At 39.8% G+C, this 18,022-nt stretch overlaps 1 protein-coding gene across 4 annotated transcripts in view; it reads left to right on the top strand.

The window, feature by feature from the left end:
* The window catches only part of DPP10 (dipeptidyl peptidase like 10), a 216,147-nt gene that overhangs the window by 179,838 nt on the left and 18,287 nt on the right, over positions 1 to 18,022 (top strand). For 3 of the 4 annotated variants that reach the window (XM_062578191.1, XM_062578192.1, XM_062578194.1), the window contains 9 exons: positions 710 to 833; positions 2,907 to 2,945; positions 4,162 to 4,269; positions 8,442 to 8,533; positions 10,088 to 10,135; positions 10,851 to 10,972; positions 14,984 to 15,031; positions 17,120 to 17,218; positions 17,327 to 17,396. In XM_062578191.1, the coding sequence (XP_062434175.1) occupies positions 710 to 833; positions 2,907 to 2,945; positions 4,162 to 4,269; positions 8,442 to 8,533; positions 10,088 to 10,135; positions 10,851 to 10,972; positions 14,984 to 15,031; positions 17,120 to 17,218; positions 17,327 to 17,396 (750 nt within the window). The remainder of the gene's footprint in view (positions 1 to 709; positions 834 to 2,906; positions 2,946 to 4,161; positions 4,270 to 8,441; positions 8,534 to 10,087; positions 10,136 to 10,850; positions 10,973 to 14,983; positions 15,032 to 17,119; positions 17,219 to 17,326; positions 17,397 to 18,022) is intronic. The other variant, XM_062578193.1, reaches the window with a different exon arrangement.

Raw genomic sequence — 18,022 nt, forward strand, 5'->3', positions numbered from 1 at the left:
GCACAGCTTTGCGGTTGGCACTGCTTAGCGTCTTTGATCTGGTAAGATGACTTCTGAATGTGTAATTAAGTACATGTCGTCAAAGAGCGACGAGATCTCCATCAGTATTACATTAAAAGCCTAATTAAACGCAAGCTAAGGCCCTTGCTTTAAAGTGCCGCTGAGTTGCCAGACAGGTTTGCTCTGCTGTTGCACGTAGCTCAGCTGGACTGAGAGAGCTGCTGCCAGGGGCAGAGACGTGAAGCAAATATCCGTGCTGGGATGACATGCCACAACGGGTCTCCCTCTGCACCACCGCAGCTAGACAGTCTGGCAGTGACGCTGGGGGACAGACAATTTGTCTGGTGCTATGTGGAAGCTGACACGCGCCAGTACTGAGTGTGACTCACGTGCCATACATGTTTTACAGCTGGAAAAGCTTATTATTACAAATGTCTGCGCGAGAGTTGCTAACAGACTACTTACTTCCCAGCAAAACGGCTCACTAGGATTCAGCTTTCCTAATAGTAGCATCCAGGACACAGCTACTGGGCAATTGAAGTTATTTTCTCCGTTCCTCAGTACTGATATTTTCATGCAGTGCAATGTACAATATGCAAATACATCCATACTTTTTTCTTCAGCATTTGATCAATGGTATATATTTTTTAAATGGTCTAGCATGAGATGAGAATGATCTGATGACTATACTTGCAAATGTTTACCTCAGGGAATATTATATCACCATGGTGAAATGGATAAGCAACACCAAGGCTGTGGTGAGATGGCTGAACAGACCTCAGAATATCTCCATCCTCACGGTTTGTGAAGCCACGACTGGGGCTTGCAGCAGGGTAAGTCAGACTGCATCCTGAAAACTGTTTTCAAGGTTTCTTCCTGCATCTTATTTTCATATTCATAAGAAGATTTTAGGAAATCAGTTTGCAGATGTCATAGTTGCAAGCTAAATATAATTAGTCAACAGGGAGGAAATTGAAGTGAGAAAATTCCAAATCTCGTGAAGTGATTTCATGCAATTAGTAACACTGAGTGACATTGTCGGAATTACTGAGCTTTGTTCACTCATTACCTTCAGTGGAAACTGCAGTTGCTGAACATCTTGTACTTTGGATAGAGCTAGGCCAGGGACAAGCTTGTGTTCCCTCAGATATTTTCAGCTGTCTAGTCTCCATTCCCTTCCCCTACAGAGTTACATTTCAGATCTTTCTGTCTTTCACAGCTTACATTTAAAGCAAAGGTATAAAATTCTGATAATCTGAGCAGATTCAACAATGCAAGAAAATACTGTTAAAAAAATTAAAATGTACAGGCAACAAGGATATTTCAGTTTTGAGAGTAATCCAAGCTTAAATACATTTTTCCAGTTGAATCCTGCTTTTGTCCCAGACTTTGACTTTGGCACTCCTGTGTTACATCTCTCCATTTTCACAATCAGTCTTGCATCTTGAATACAGTTGGCCATCTTCCCATTCTGAGTCATGGTGTCTTCCCAGAACTAACTAAAAATGTAAATATTGTCTATACATATTAATATCAGTACCAACAAATACTCCACAATAGAAGATATAATCTGGAAGTCAAAATAGTGATAAGTGATTAATTCAGATCTAAGTTTGGTCTTTTGAGTCAAAGGTGGCATCAGTGTCTTCTATTGAAGTCAACCATGTTAAAGTGTTGAGGACCCTTTCCAGTCTTGTCTACTTATATGATTGAGTCTAAACAGAGAAGATAATGTTGCAGATAGCACCACTTGGTTTTCCTGACTCAGAAATAGAGGATAAGTCCCAAACCTAAGTTAGTAAACATGGAAACGTGTTGGTTCAGTCACTTTGTACCTAGTTCCTGCAAACCTTATGCCGTTTTTTTAAAACAGTCAGTCACTGTGGGCAGTCGCTTCTGAAAGGAGACCTTCATGTGACCCAGGTCAGTGGGACTCACCTGAAGTAGGGGTCCAGGGAGCTGTAATCCAGGACATCACATAACAGAGAGGAACTGTGATGTTCCACTCCAGCAGAAATAAAGGGCAGAGAAGGACCTTGTAGGTATGTGAGAAAGGGTCTTGATGCAGTGCCGCTGTCCTAAGTGCAGCTTTGGTCCGTGTGTGTGGCTCCGGGAGGTTCCTGGCATGAGATGGTGCTCTGAATTCAGGAGCTGATGAGAAAAGACTGGACTGTGAGAAATTAGTGTCATATTATGCTATTTAATTTCAACTGAATACTAATATTTTTATCCTTTTTGTGCGTTTTCAGTTCTAAAAAGCGCTGTGTAAGAACAGCTATTCTAGTAGATACTGATTCTTAAATATTTAGATCATATTTGTACAAGTGATTCTATAGTTAATAAATTTTCATAACTTCACTGTGACAATTTACAGCAATCGGCATATGCACTACTTTTCTTTTTTTTTTCAATAACATACGTGGGTTTTGGCGTGATGTGAAATATAGTTGTGGCCAGTACAAAACAATGTCTTTTGCATGTATTTTTTTCTCCTCGCTAATACCACATTACTACCCATTAAAAGAAGGGGTTGTGATTTGAAAAGGTCTCGCACTCTGAGCTTGATGCTGGCTGTTTGCCCAGTGTTGATGAAGGACCTAAAATGCCCAGTTGTCAGATGATGCCTAGACCCAAAGACTACTGCCTGTGCAAAGCTTCCTGATAGCTAATCAGAAAGGACTGAAAAAGGCATTCGCAGATCCCCTGTGGTTTTCTACCAAATTCTCAGAATAAAGCAGCTGACTTTGTAATTAAATTATCATTTGTTTCAAAGTGAATGTCAGTGAAGCTATGTGAAGAGTATAAAACAGTAGGAAAAACTACAAAATAGCAAGAGACCTTTTGCTGAATATGGGAAATAATTTTGGTCTATAGCTGTTCCATAAAATTAAATTCTTCTCTTTTAGAAATACGAGATGCAGTCAGATGTGTGGCTTCCTAAACAGGTATGGTATAAATGCTATTTCCAGTATATAATGTGTAGCTGCTTCGTTACCATTTTTGTTATGTGGTATTTTATAAGCTATTAAAAATCTGTTACTTTCAAAACTGACAACTGGGGTTATAGAAGTGACTGTGTAAACGTTCAGATGGCAGCTCGTTTCCCTAGTAGGGGGAATGCTGTCGCTTACCTTCACGCACAAGGCGTTCTCCTCTCCAGCTGTCTGCATAGCTAGTGGAAGGAGATGCGTGCTTCCAGAGGACAGTCCAGCCCAGGGGTGTGAGACTCCTGTCTGGGTTTCAGAGGCAATGTTCCCTTTCGTTTCCGATATCTCTGCATTAAGTAAGGCAGGCATCGTAGATGACTTGCTGATTAACTGCCTTACTCCTCGATGGCTAAAGACAGGTCAGACAAATCCCATTCCAAGCATGTCCTATATACTCTGCTGATTTTTTCTGATTAAAAAATAACCTCGCTGAATTAAACCCAAAGGAGTACAAAGATCAGAGGTCACATAGGCGATAATTGGAATGCAGAGGAATAATATTAGTAAGTTAATACCCAGAATGATATGTTGAACTAATATGTCAGCAAAGGGTTTCATTTTCATAGCTTCAGAAGAGCTATCCAGTAAATGGATGAAACATGTTCTATTTAAAATACATTTCAGGCTTCACTTTGCAATGAGTAAATGAGAAATCATTTTTAAAAAATCTGTGATTTTATGGCAAGCAGTTTTCCTTTAATACTTCTGTGCAAAGTTGGACTTAGAGAGATGGTATCACATCAGGCTACAATTTATGGTAGGACCGTGGTTCAGAAAAGCGCTTAAATGCACTTGCTATTTGTTTTGCATACAACTTTATTAAAACTGATGAGCCTTAAGCCTGTACTCAATAATGTTTTGCTGCGTCAAGGCCATGGAAAAATATTTTGTCTTCATGAGTAGTAGGACATACTTCTTTCGTTAATCGTACGCTTGTAAAAGAGTGTAACCTGGAAGGTCCCAGCTGCATCAGGGGTGAGGCTGCAGCCCTTCCAGGGGGAAGGGAATTCTGCTAATTAATTTTAGCAGAATATATTTAAAGTCTACAGATTTTTCTCTGTTTGTCTTAAGAGGCTGGGAAGTGCCAAAACAAAATAGACCAAAACCCCAGGGTGATGTTCCGTTAAAAGTTTATCAGAAGGTGTGACAGACTAACGCTGTCTTCTGTTTATAGAATGAAGAACCTGTTTTCTCCAAGGACGGCAGTAAGTTCTTCATGACTGTCCCAGTGAAGCAGGGAGGCCGAGGCGAATTTCACCACATAGCCATGTTTATTGTTCAGGTAAGTTTTTGGTTCGAGGTATTTATAATACCCCAGGAGTCATCTAGGACTCTCGCTGAAGATACCTGACCCAAGCAAAGGCTTGCACATAAATAGTCTCTGCATTCGTGTGGCAGAGGTGCTTATTCGTCCTGTTCAGACCGTTACCCTCTGCAGAGGGATGTATTTCCAACCTCTTGCAGTGTAAGCAGAGGTCTCTCTCACCGTAGACTCGTGCTATGGTGGCACATATGATCTGTTAATGAAAGATACGGCTGAAGTACTCTGGAAGATTTCTTGTTTTCTTTGTCACCTCTGTAGCCAAACAGAGGTGTTGTCCCGTTAAACCCTTCTGTCAATGAGAACAGTCTATATGAATGAACAAATGTTTTATAGCCGTGGAAATTCAAGAGATTTGCTGAAATGCTCATTTTTCATCCTTTATATATACACTGTATATGTGTATATAGAATTTTAAATGTCGGTTCAGAATTCTGGGCTTGCATACAACAATAAGGGGAAGCAATACCCCAAAATTAAAATTTTGTGAAAATTAGGGGTCTTGTATTACCCTCTGCAACATTTTCTAGTGGCTTCCGCTTCCCGGGGTCATTGCTTTTTCCCAAGAAGAATCTGAAAGAAGATAAATTTGCGCTATGACTTTGAAGGTCACCAGTATGAAGTAGTGATGAACTAATAAAGGAAATTTTGCCCTAGAACTGAACACTTCCAAGGCATCTATTTAAATCAGCAGAGCATTAATCTAGGTACTTTAGCAGAATCATATGACATAGGAGGGATTATCAAAGTACCCAAAACATCAAAATAGCAGCCTTGGCACCAAGCAACTCTATTATCCTTCTTTATGACAGTGTTCTGGTATGAACATTATTAGGTCTGAAATATGTTCACAGTGTACTGCAGACAGCACAAGAGCAAAAGAACCTTAATGAAATTTTAACCTGAGAAAGCAAGAACAAGATAATCGGTGACTAAAGTAAATGTATCAAGAAAGGATCAGAGAAGAGAAAAGGAACAAAGGCATATTAAATTCTGTTTTCCAAAAGAACAGTAACTCAGAAGAGAATCTGATAAAACTGTATTAACATAATAACCACACAGAAATCCACAGCAAAACAAAACCATTTAGCCTGTTGAGTTTTACTTCGGCTTCTTCCCCAATATGAATTAATATCATTAAAATACATGAAATAATAAAAATGTAGATCTAAAAATTGACCTACAGTCACCTGTAGTGAAGATGTTACATATATGATAAAATTTATCTTAAACCTGCAGACTCCATCGTTTTTCTGTGTTAAAGAGTCCAGGAAACTTGATTTTAATTCAGGAAAATATTTAACAGATGATTAAGCCCACTCCTTTAGTAAGGCAGTTAAGTGTATACCTCATCATGAATACGTATTTTAATCCCAGCAGAGTAATGTTTAAGGTCAAGTTTATGATGAAGAGTTTGGTAATTTGCCCTTCTTTGGCAGAATTAGAGCCTTGGGCAATGTACAGGTCCAAAGATTGAAAAGACTTCTAGCTATTTGGACCACCATCGGCACAAATAAACAAGTCTGCCTGGCACCATCAGTGGCCGGTTCGTCCTTCAGTATGTAGCTGCTCCTGAGGAGTAAAGGAAACATGATATCCCGTGTATCAGCCATTTTTCATCAATATGGGACGTGGTAACGGGACTGATACAGCGCAGCACAGGGCAGGAGATGTGTTTACATGGTGCGCTTTACACACTGCTTTAATCTCGTTGTCCATGATTTCTCAAGCAAACTTGGAGGCATAAAAATTACATTAAAGTGTTGCCCATAAAGTCTTACAGCCCAGGTGTGACGCCGTGGGAGAACCCCGCAGGACCGAAAACCCCACCAGAAGGCGTGGAAGTAAATTTTAATGGTTCGCTTCAGGGGGCTTATTTATCAATCGTCAGAAGTAGTGACTAACGAGAGTCTTTCTTGGAGTGCATTTCTTGGACTGTATTTTAGAAAATCCTGTATCCGTGATATAATCAAAGCGGGTTAGCAGAAGCAGCTAATTAAATCTTTCTCTCAGGATGGGGGAAGGTTACTGTTTAAAAAGATAGAAGTCTATCATAGATTATTTACTGTCTGAATTTAAGAGCTAGATGTATGTCTTACTGTTTTCAGACGCTTTTAGTAACTTTTGAAGTATTTAAAAGAAATTAATCTCAAAATGGGATGAATCATATGTTATGTGACTAGAAAATTCTTACTTAGGGTTTTGCAACTCCAGAAAGTCTCTTTTTTCCAACCACAAAACAAGAATTATAAAGTAACTTTAATGGATCAAGGCAAGAACTTCCTGCAAGCTTCATAAATTATGTATTATGGCTGTAACCTTGAAAAATAACCATGTTTATTAACGCTTGGCTGGGCTTTTTATTGCTGCGTCTTGTTAGACTCTGTGATCTCAATATTTAAATATCCTTTTCAATAGTCACAGCTCTTCTCTGTCTCCAGAGAGGAAATAGTCGCTTCTAATAAATTACTAATTTGTATTTTAATCATTCCTTGAGATGTCCCTGAATATCAGAACCTTCTTGAACAAGGGAACTGAGCTTAGTAAATGTCCCTACAGTGCCTAGCACAGTGTCCTGATTTCTGGCGGTGTTTGCAAGACCTGTGTTAGGGCTACTGGGTCAATCTTTCCTTGTGGATCTTGGCATTACCAGACATGTCTGTTAGATCTCCGTTGCCACTTTCTGCTTTCTGGTCATTGCTGCTGTTGATGGGGAGCTCAGGGTGTATAGGGCACAAGGGTATGGTTCAGAAATAAATTTTTTTAAAAAAGTCATGTACGTTTACAACTGTTTTTGTAGGCCCACACCTCCATCACCGTTGGTGCCATTGCGGTTAGGTGTGGATGAATGTTCCTGATTCAGAGGGCTTTAAGGCCAGAAGGGCAGCATCAGATCCTCCACTTGACCTTCCCTTATACCTGTTCGGCTTCACTCACCTAATCAGCAATGTGACAAAAGCTGATATAAGCTGAAGTGTCACCTCTTTTTTTATTATTTTTTTCAAAGGTTTGTCTTGAATTTGAAAACTCAGGAATTTTTATAGCCAAGCCAAGTGTTGTATCCCTAATACAGCGAACCACTCTTCAGATCTATTCATGCTGTGTTGCAGTAAGGGTTGGAATTTCAATCTTCACCAGCCTAAGCAAGAATTTTATGTTTTGCACTAGCAAGCACTTGCAAATGAGCTTCCCAGTATTAGAGTTTTGTTATTTTTAACCTGTCTGTGTCTGATAAGAAAACTGCTGCAGCGTGCAGCCAGAAAGTCTGATGTTGCCTCCGTTCAATACATATTAAATCCTGCACTTTCCTGATTCAGTTCCTGGTGCACTGGCTGAGAAAAGTATCAGCACACTGCTCGGGACAGGATTTGTACGTCCCCTAGTAAACAGTTATTCTCCTAGACTCTCACTGGGATAGAAACCATTTATGAGAGGGAGCAGGGGACGCTCACTCTTCCCGACTTGGAAGCATTTGGTTCGGCTGCCCCAAATCGGAGTCCTAGGCTCTCCGTATAGCCCCTGGAGGGAGAGAGGCTCCTCCAGAGTGCGTTTTGGAGCAGAGGCTTAACCTGGGTTTAGAGCCTCTAAGCTTCTGCGGCCGAGTTCGTGCGGCGCATTCCTCGGAGAGGTTTGCCTGCCTGCGCTGCGGGTGCTGTTGCGGCCTCTGCCCGCGCAGCCTCCTTGCAGGAGTCTTGGCTCGGTGCAAGCACACAAGACGTGGAAGCTCAGTGAACACATTCTGGTGCAGCATTTTGATTGCAGGGCTCCAACTCCTGCTATGCCACTGCTGTAAGGAAAGGGAAAAAAATACACTATAAGAAACAAAATACATGTGCTGACAAGATTCGTGGCTTGAAGCATAGGACTTCTGTCTGTCTGCGTATCAGCAACTGAAAGAACAATTGTAGTGGAAATAGAGATGATTTAATATCTTTGCAAAGTTTATATATGAGAGAGAAAGGATACTGGAAGTTCAGGCCTTTCAAAACATGGGTTTTGTGATTTAAAGACATTACATTGTACATTAAAGATTAAAAGGCTGCGATCAGTAGTAACATGCGCAGATGATCGTGTTAGGCAAAGAAAAATGTAAGAACTAAGGTGAAAGTTAAATATTTTCCATTTCTCCCTAGGCCAAAAGTGAACAAATCAGTGTGAGACACCTAACATCGGGAAACTGGGAAGTTATCAAAATCCTGGCGTATGATGAAAATACCCAAAAGATGTAAGCAGTATTCTCTTTGTCTGTTTAGGGAAATATCTGAATTACTAATGTGGAATCCATTCAACAGGAAATAGTGTATCTAAAATTAAATAACAATACTTCTTTCATTTTTGAACATTACCATAAATTCTATACTCAGAACACATAAAATGCGTTGTAAGACAATTTTCTGCCAATAAGTGTACAGTGTACTCGAAAAGGAGTGTACAGTTGACTGAATTGTTTTTTAAATAAAAGAAATTGAACCATGCAGCAGCAGCAACATTTTGTTGGCCTTTCCCTGGATTCCAGAGAAGTCCTTGTTGAATTATTAGACTTGATAAAACCCCAAAGGCTTCAGCTTTCAAGTTTGCTTGGTAACTGCAGGAGCTCTCTGGACCTTGTTTGGGGATGTGATTCAAATGTTTACGTTCAAGTGATGATATGTAGAGGTGTGTCAGAACCCTTGAGTTTCATCCAGATCACTCAGCGAAGGAGAAACCTTCTCAAAGCCCATCCTGGAGCTGCTGTGCTTCCAAAATGGGAAGGAAATGCACCACCTACCTCATGACTCCTGGAGCAGTAAAGAACCAACACAATACTTCTATCTGAAGGCTCCAGCTAACTGCAGTGGATTTCAGTTAGTCTTCACGTATGTCTTCAAAAAGCAAAAAAGTGTTGAATTCTGATTTGCTTTGAAATAAACGATTTTTCAGCAGGGACCTTTATGAGACTGGAACAGTGCCTCCTCTCCCCAGTGTTACTGGCAGCAGAGCCAGTGAGATGTCCTTTCTGGCCAGTCCTTCTGTGGGTTTTTAAATGTGTCTGAAGAAACTGTCCTGATACTTCTTGAAGTGGCAGATGAAAAAATGTCTGGATATTCCTCAGCCTGCAGAGAGCTTATAAACTGCATGTAGGTTGTCTCAGCTGCCTGAGAGGACTTCCTCACTCTTCTCACACCTCTCCAGCAGAAACTTTGTGAGGATCTCGTCTGGGACTCAGCAGGGACTTGCCTTGATATTCTTGCAGCAGCTCTGCTAAGCTACTTTACACCTGCTTGTTGTGTCAGTAAAACATTGCCTAGTGTGCTAGCTTCTATCACTAGGTAGAAGAAAAGGTTGGTCTACATGTCAAAAAGGCTTTCACGTTTCACAAGGCCTGTTGCACTTCACAGTTTGATTTCATCGTGACCTTGTTCCACCCCTTGGATTTATATTGCGAACTCTGGGAATGACAGAGCAGCTTTCTGTTGTGTATTTGTGAGTACAAAGCATGACAGGGTCCTGGTTACTGTCGAGAGCTCCTGGGCCTTGCAAGAGCCAAACAGAAACCATGAAGAACTAAGTTTGTCACTATTTTAATGTGAAATCATGTAGCGTCTGAAATGGCTACTCTATCTAGGTCTAAATTTTAGCCTTGAACTTTAGGTTTTAATGTACCTGTTTGATCTTCGTGTATACTTGGGAATTTTTAATTCAGTGAATGTAATTTATGACATTTTTCACTTCTGTAAATGCCACTTTGGTCAGGCAGCTTTCCAAAATGAGTTTAACTTTCTTTGTCTTTTGGGTGCAGTTATTTTTTAAGCACTGAAGAATCCCCAAGAGGAAGACAGCTACATAGGTAAGAAGTACATACGGCTGTATTAACAGCATCTTCATCTCAAGTTATAAATGCTAAGATGATATTCTGTGAGCTTAATTGCTGCTTTGGGTGCTGGATAATCATTTATATTGTATAAAAATGAGTGCACTATAATTGTAGGAAAGAAAGAATTGCAGTTTTACCAAACTAGAAATGTTGATGATATTTGACACATTAAAAAATTAATGGGAAACATTTCAACACAAAATGTTTTTACCACTCTTAACTAGCCTTTTATAAGAGTATAAAAAACAAATCTAAATGCAAGCATGTAGTAAGCCTGTAGTAATGAAACTCATTTCTATAGCCTATTTGTAGATTTAAGAGATTTAAAATTTAAGACCTCTTTCTTACAAAACCCTTAATGCTTAAATCTGAAGTTAAAATCTGAGATTAGTGAAGTCATTCTTCTCATGGTGCCATCCTGATATTTGTTGCTCTAGGGCGCTGTTAGCTATTGGGACCCTGGTGCTGCTTTAGGCAGGTTTGGCACCCATCCATTTTGCCCAGTTTACAGGACAGTAGTGCATTGAGTTACCCAAAAGAAAGCTTGCATCAGACACAAAATAGGACAGGGATTTTTGGCAAGATTAAGCAGTGGAACAAATTCTGCCGCTCTCTGATGAGCTAATTCCTGACGTGTTAAATATTATTCCAATGGAAACCTGATATTTCTGATGAACTTTTCCTGCAGTGTATCAACAGTGGGATCATTGAATCGCCAGTGTCTCTCATGCAGCTTCCTGAAAGACCAGTGCACATACTTCAGTGCAAAGTTTAGCCCCATGAATAGGCATTTTTTACTGCACTGTAAAGGTAAGTCAAATATACAGCTTGTATTATATTAGTCGCATGTGTACTTCCTGAATTAATGCATTCCCCTGAGATGTGCATAAGGCTAGAGTCTAACATTTAGCTCAGTAGTGGGTTAATCAGAAGTTCTCTACAGAGCTTATTGCAAGACTATAAGGAAAGATGTTCTGTGTAAAAGCTAAATAAACAACTGAAATTGGAAAACTGCGCCAGTTCTGGCCCTTCAGTCCTTGTAAAAAACATTGATTTTTAAATTCACTTTGGATAAAAATCCTGTGCAAAATAAGTGTGGGGTTTTATAGTGAAGGTAATGTGGTTCCTAACAATAATGAGTGGAATAATCAGCTTCACTGTATTTTGTGTTGGGAGTGTTCTTGGGCAATCGTATCTAGTTAAACATATGAGGGCCTGTTTTCCTTAACAGTATGTCTGTGTGTGTGTCTAGACATATATGTGTATACACACACACACACACACACATATATATATATGTATGTATCTGTCAAAAATCAAATACGATTTAATCCACACAGACAGATCCTCTTTATCAACAGAATTACCATAAAGGGCATTTAGGCAACTGGCTGTAGTTGGGTTCAGGGTCCCCTAAGCAGGCTGCCATGTAGAAGCAGAAAATTCCCAGCCTGCCTTGAGTATTTTATAATACTCACCCAGGAAATAAACACTGATAAATAAGCAAGATGATAAAAACAGATTCAGAAAAGCATGAGACAATCAATGACAGAGTGTATAGCTAGACCTACCAGCCTTGAAACTTGCAGTGTTTTACAGACAGCATTCTCCCAGTATTTTTTTCCAACCAGCATCAGATTGAAAATAATAGAACACAAGTCATCTGAAATAAATGTGAATAGCCCATTCTGTTTGCATGCATTTTTCCTATCTTTTTTGCAACTGTACATTTTTTACACACAAATAAAATATCTGCCTGCTTGAGAATTGAATCTATTCAAACAAATAAACAATGAATATATATTGTCTAAAATAAGGGCTTTTTTGTGGAAATGCACATATAATAGCTAGGTGCTTAGAAAAAATAAATAAATTAACTGCATGGTCCATACATGGTTAAACCTGCAGCACAAATTATGGAGCTAATTCAGAGGCCATTATCTGAGCAAAGGCGTCACCGGTAATGAGTTCCTCATGATTTAAGCAGTTCTCCCATGTGCCTGACGTGGTCCCTGTAGGGGAAATCTCAGACTGCTGCAAGAAGGGAGTGTTGGTAAATCAGGAGGAGCTTTTTGTATTGAATCAACTCTGTACCAAGGCCCCCAAACATAGTTTCTCGTGTTATTTTAGCAAATTATATTCAATTTGTATTTTTTAATTTGTGCCTCTGATATGAAAATGAGGATGTCAGTAAGAGCTTGCACATGAAATAGTTCACAGATTCTTGACTCCAGTGACTTTGGAAGTTCCAGTTTCTCTGTCTGCGGCTGATTAGTCTGTAGAGCTGCCTCCCAGGATTAAATTTGCACTTTACTAAGTTGCAACCAGATTAGCCTAAATTGGAGGTAGTGGACAGAGATGATAAAACAGCGTCATAAACATTTTCATACCTCTAACGTTGTTGTTAGAGTTGCCAACTCTTACTCATCGATCTTCTCTTGTGTCTGTTGGAGTTGACGATTATGGCAGCAGTGTGATCCCACTTCTGCTTGGACGTGCTTGCCAGAGTGCAAAGTAAACTGCCTTGAGGAGACAGGTGACACCATGTACATGTACACAGGCGTTCATTTTCCAGCAACAAATGAGCCTGACTGGACTGTAACAAAAACCAGGTCTCCTAGAAAATTCGTGGAGGGTGCTAGACTAATCCGATCTATGCAAGTTTCAGTTCTTCCACCTCCTGTTTACACCTTTATTAGGATAACTTTTTCTTCTTAGTTACCTTCAGACGGGAGATCTGTCCGATTATACCAGTTGTATCCATCTCTAAAAGGTCTCCAGAGACTCTCCAGAGTGAGGAGCTAATTCCTAGCTTCGTAGGAGAAGTTTGACAGCCTCCCTGTCTTGGCAGGCTTCCGTTTTGCTTACTTTCCACGCTGCCTGTGGCTTTTTCTTTTTCGTCTTCATTCAGACAAGATCCTTCAGAAAGGGAGTAATTGTTTTCCCCGTTTTATACAGGGAGAAGTAAGATGTTGCTTTGTGTTAGTGAGCTACATCAAATCCATGGCAAATCCAAGGCACGTACTCAGTTCTGCTGAGCTCTAAGACAGTGCCTTTAATGCAAGCCTGTCCGCCTCCTTCTTGATTGGCTTTTTCATCTACTTTAATCTCCCTTTTTAAATCTGCCTTCATCATTCCATCTTGTAGGACTGCAAACAGAGCTGGCCTGGAAAATGCCAGTGCCTTCCCCTGAAAAATGTCACATTCTGAAAAACTGTCTTTCCTAAATGGGAATTCAAAGAAAAAAAAATCACAAAAAGCAAAAAGAGATGATAAAAAAAAGGCAGAAAGAGACACTGAAGAAATTCTGTTCTTAAAGAGCTAAGGGAGAAAGCTTTGATTTGGCAGCAATTTGCCTGTAAGATTTCTGTCAATATTCTCTCTTGAGGCTGAGAATGACATTGATGAAAATCTTCAGTGGAGGCTGTGAATGGCATTTATGCTATTTACTTCAGGTAGTTAAGCTTCCCTAGGCTTGTGCAATAAGTAATGAAGAGAGACAACCAGGCCACCTCCTCAGGATGGCTCAAAGCCCCTACATTAAACTATATCTCTGAACTGTTCCCAGAAGGAATCTTCTTATCCCGAGTGATGGTGTAAGGAGCCTGAGCCACAGTTTCGCAGGAGGCTTCATGCCCTCCTGTGCCCTGGGGGCCTTAGGGACCTCTGCTTTCCTCCATCTGCCTTCCCAGCCCAGTAGTGGCTGCCTGCCTATAATTTAGATGTTTTACCAAGAAAAAAATCTAAGTTTCTGTGCACAAATTCCATGTTTAGGAGGTGAGGGGAAGCATTTTCTCTCTCAAATTGATACTAGTGGGTGTCCTCAGAGCAGGACAGTAACGTAACTCTGCTTCTGGACATGCTGTATGTGTGAGGTGACCCCACCATCATATGTCCTCTTGTGCATTTGCACAATACCTTTTAACATGGAGAATTAATTACTGTCCTGTGCAACAGGACAAGAGGCAATGGGCAAAAACTGAACCACAGGCAGTTCCGCCTGACTGTGAGGGGGAATTTCTTCCCTGTGAGCGTGATGGAGCACTGGCACAGGCTGCCCAGAGGGGCTGTGGAGTCTCCTTCTCTGGAGATATTCAAAACCCGCCTGGACATGACCCTGTCTAACATGCTCTAGCGGACCCTGCTTGAGCAGGGGGGGTTGGACTGGATGATCTCCAGAGGTCCCTTCCAACCTTACTGATTCTATGATTCTATGAAATCTGGTCCTTTCAGTTGCTTATTAGTACGGTAGAACACATAATATCTAACATTACCATGAAGTAAGATTAGATTACATTACACTTTGATTTAACCATAATACTGCTGCTCTAACAGAGCTGAGGTACCAGAGGAGCTTCTTTAGTAGGGGGTTAAGTGAAATCTGTGATAATTTTGCGACACCTCTGTGGCTTTGAGTTAGAAAATAAAAGTGACTATTCCAGTTCATCTTCCAGTCAACCTAAAGTTAGTATTTTGCAATATTAAACTGCTATATTTCAGACAGCCCTTTAATGGCCTCTGTAATTTTTTTATTCTTGTAGCTAGAAAAAGGAGATAAAAACACGCCTCCTTCTAGGTGTAGTGATAGCCTACTGAACAGGCAGAATGCTGTATGGATTTCATTCTTTGTTGGTACTGTAATCTTACCTATGTCCTTCCCAGAAGACATCAGTGGAATTACTTCAGTGTTTGAAATGAAGGATATATGTGGGGCTTGCAGGATCTCACCTTGCTTGAATACAGGCGGTTTCATTTGTTATTTGTTGAAATATTTAATATTTACAACCCTACACTGTCTGTAATTTTTTCCTTCTCCAACAGGGCCAGGAGTTCCAGTTGTTAGTGTGCACAGTACAAGTAATACTGGAAGTAAGTATTCTTATTAATAGGCATTTTTTTAATGGTCCTTGATTGTTTTGGAGAACATGGAGGAGGGGGAAGACAGTTATAAACGAATGAAAAGAAATAGAATAGACTTATTTATGTAAAGTTCTCTTAATTATCTTTTAGCAACATCCCCATCTGTAAATGATAAGGAAAAAAGTTAATCAAATGACTAAAACTTTCCCAGGCTTTTCAGATATGTTTTATGCTAAGTTGCATATCTTTCCTCTTCTATTTACACTTGAGTTAATTAGGTGGCAGGTTGTTTTTCATCCCTTGCAGTTGCTATGTAAATTATACTGCCATTACGTTACACCTCCTTTAATTTTAGAAATGTTTTTAAAGTTGTAATCCAATGATTCTGAAATAAGGTGTAGTCCTTGGAGGACTGATCATCAGATTTGACCTACATACAATGAACCAAGTCTTACTCTTATATTTTTCAAATCAGACTGACATTTTCAATGATGGTAAATCCATGAATAAAGCCTTTTTAGGAGGGTATTTGATACCTCTATGCTTTAAAGTTTTGCTCATTATTTTCTTTGTATGAGCACCAAATCTGTTGGTGCCTTGTGGCTGCATGAGGTGCTGTGTCATATGCTCTCCTTGAGCAGCAGAGCATGAAGGCATGGTTTAGAGGAGAGAGGACATCTTTCTATCCTAAAATGCTAGACGAACCCTTGGCTATCCTGATTTAGTTTGGTAGATTATCCCCGGAGCTGTTCACAGAATCCAGAAGTTCTGAACTGTGATTGTTTGCATCTCTCTTGTCCTGAGCCAGCCACTGCTCATCCATAACAGAAGATCTGGTCTTGCATGTTACAGTAGCCTAGTGGTAATAGATCATGCTATCAAGTGTTAATTCCTTTTTCTTTTCTTCTTTTTTTTTCTCACTGTTCATAGTATTTGCAGAGCTCAATACCACAGCATGCTGAGTAGAAGGAGTTTTATCCAACTTAATAAGGGCCACATATTGTTTAAAGTAAATTCATTGACTTCTGTAGAGCTACTCAGTTCTGTGAAGGTAGACTTTGGTTCGTCATTATCTAAAATGCCATTCATAATGAATCTTTTTAAAAGGGGATTTATTTAGAGCATCGTAAAGCAAAACAAAGAAAGTCAGGATAGAGGGAGGTTGTCTGCTACAACAAGAAACCAAATAATGAGAGAGATAATTTATCTATAATGTTTCAGTGCAAGATTAGATGATTCTTTTCAATTAATAGAACCATGATTAAGGATTACTTCGATTATTTCATCCTCAGACTATTATTATACCGTTTTGGTTGACTGCCCAGAACAAATATTCTTCTTAGGTTATCCCTTTTGGCCCTAAGTGGAGGGTATATTGTTTAATAAAGAAATTAAATTTTAGAAGCAAGTTTGGTCATTTAGGTAAAAAAAAGAAAAAAAAAAACTAATTAATCTTCCTTTTGTATGCAAAAGGACTACCTCAAATCTGTCTGAGGGTTTATACCAAATTGTAAAGTCTTACTCCTTGTTGAAGTGTGGAAGACAAAGGACTTGTAGTGATCAAGTAGAGCTGTGCTGGCTAAATCCCGAGGCAGGGTATGACTAAAAAGGTGAAAAAGAATGTGCTCTTCGGATCTGCTGGTGGAAGAGTGCCTCTTTCACGCTTAGGTGTCTCTAATCAGTTCTTCCTGTCAGGCTGTGTTTTATATTCATGCCTACAGCCTGAGAAAGCGTGCCCACTTGAGGCTCAGGCTCTTGTCCAGCATACCAGCCTTTCCCCAAAACAGCTGCCCTTAGTGCTTGTCAAGGATGCTAGTATTTGTATTGTTCATCAGCAATTTCATTAGGAGTGTTTTAACAAAAGCAAAGCATGTTGAAGCCAGAAAAGGAGTAGAGGTGTGTTTTGAATTAAGCTGATTGCTCAGTTTTTGATTTGCAAAACAGCTGCATAGTAAAAACGTGTAAATAAGGAATCTGTTTACAAGATTTGTCATTGAACGTTTGTCTTTTTTTTTATTTTTTTTAGAATCTTGATTTCTGTTTGGTGCAGTGATTCTCCACACCTTTCAGTTTGCTTTTTCTTACTATTTTCTACAGAGTTTTACATATTAGAGGATAATGCTGTGTTGAAAGAAGCTGTTTTAAAGAAAAAGAATTCCAGGACAGAAATTAAAATGCTTCACATTGAGGATTACGGTAAATTTAGCAAAATACTATTTTAACAAACCAAAAGCTTTCTTGAAATGTTACTATTTTTTATCTGTGTAACTACCAGTCTTTAATGTTTTGCTCTTTTCTTAAAAGAACTCCCTTTACAGTTGTCACTGCCAAAAGATTTCACGGATCGAAACCAGTATGCCCTTCTATTAATAATGTAAGTATCCATGTAGAATCACTTAAAATAATAAAAACTGCTTCATAGAAAACATTTAAGTCTATAATTATAAAATGTAGCTAATCGCTGTGCAGGAAAATTACCTCATACATATATTTATGTCACTGTATCAAAAGGGCTGTTCTTGGGGAGATTTTGGTTCAAGTGCCGTGTGGTAGGCACCCCTGGGTTATTGAGCTTGTCAAACCCAGCTCTGGTTCGCTCTGCTTGTATGTACTCGAGGCACCAGCCCTTCTGATGGGGTAGCTGCAGAGTAATGCTGCCGGCTTTCGTGGCCCCGTGCGGATCTGTGCCCCCAGAGAACTGGATCCACAAAGTGTGCTTCTGTTCGTTTCTTTTCTATCGCTGATAGAAATGGGTAGCGCTTCGAAGAGGGGCTCGGCTGAGACACACACTGCAAAAACTGCTTTGGGGAGCAGTGGAAAGAAGGAAATGTTTTTTTGAGCATCGGTGGCTGAGGGCATTGCAGGCATGATCCAAAGCCTGTTGCTGTCTGTAGAAAACCTCTGCAGGAGGAAGGAGGTACTCCCTGACAGCTGTGCTATTCCAGGAAAAAGAAAGAGAGTGCTTCTTTCAGAGGTTTTTGCCCTTTACATTTTCTCTGC

The sequence above is a fragment of the Rhea pennata genome, chromosome 6 (assembly GCF_028389875.1).
Source record: "Rhea pennata isolate bPtePen1 chromosome 6, bPtePen1.pri, whole genome shotgun sequence".
NCBI classification, from domain to species: Eukaryota; Metazoa; Chordata; class Aves; order Rheiformes; family Rheidae; genus Rhea; species Rhea pennata.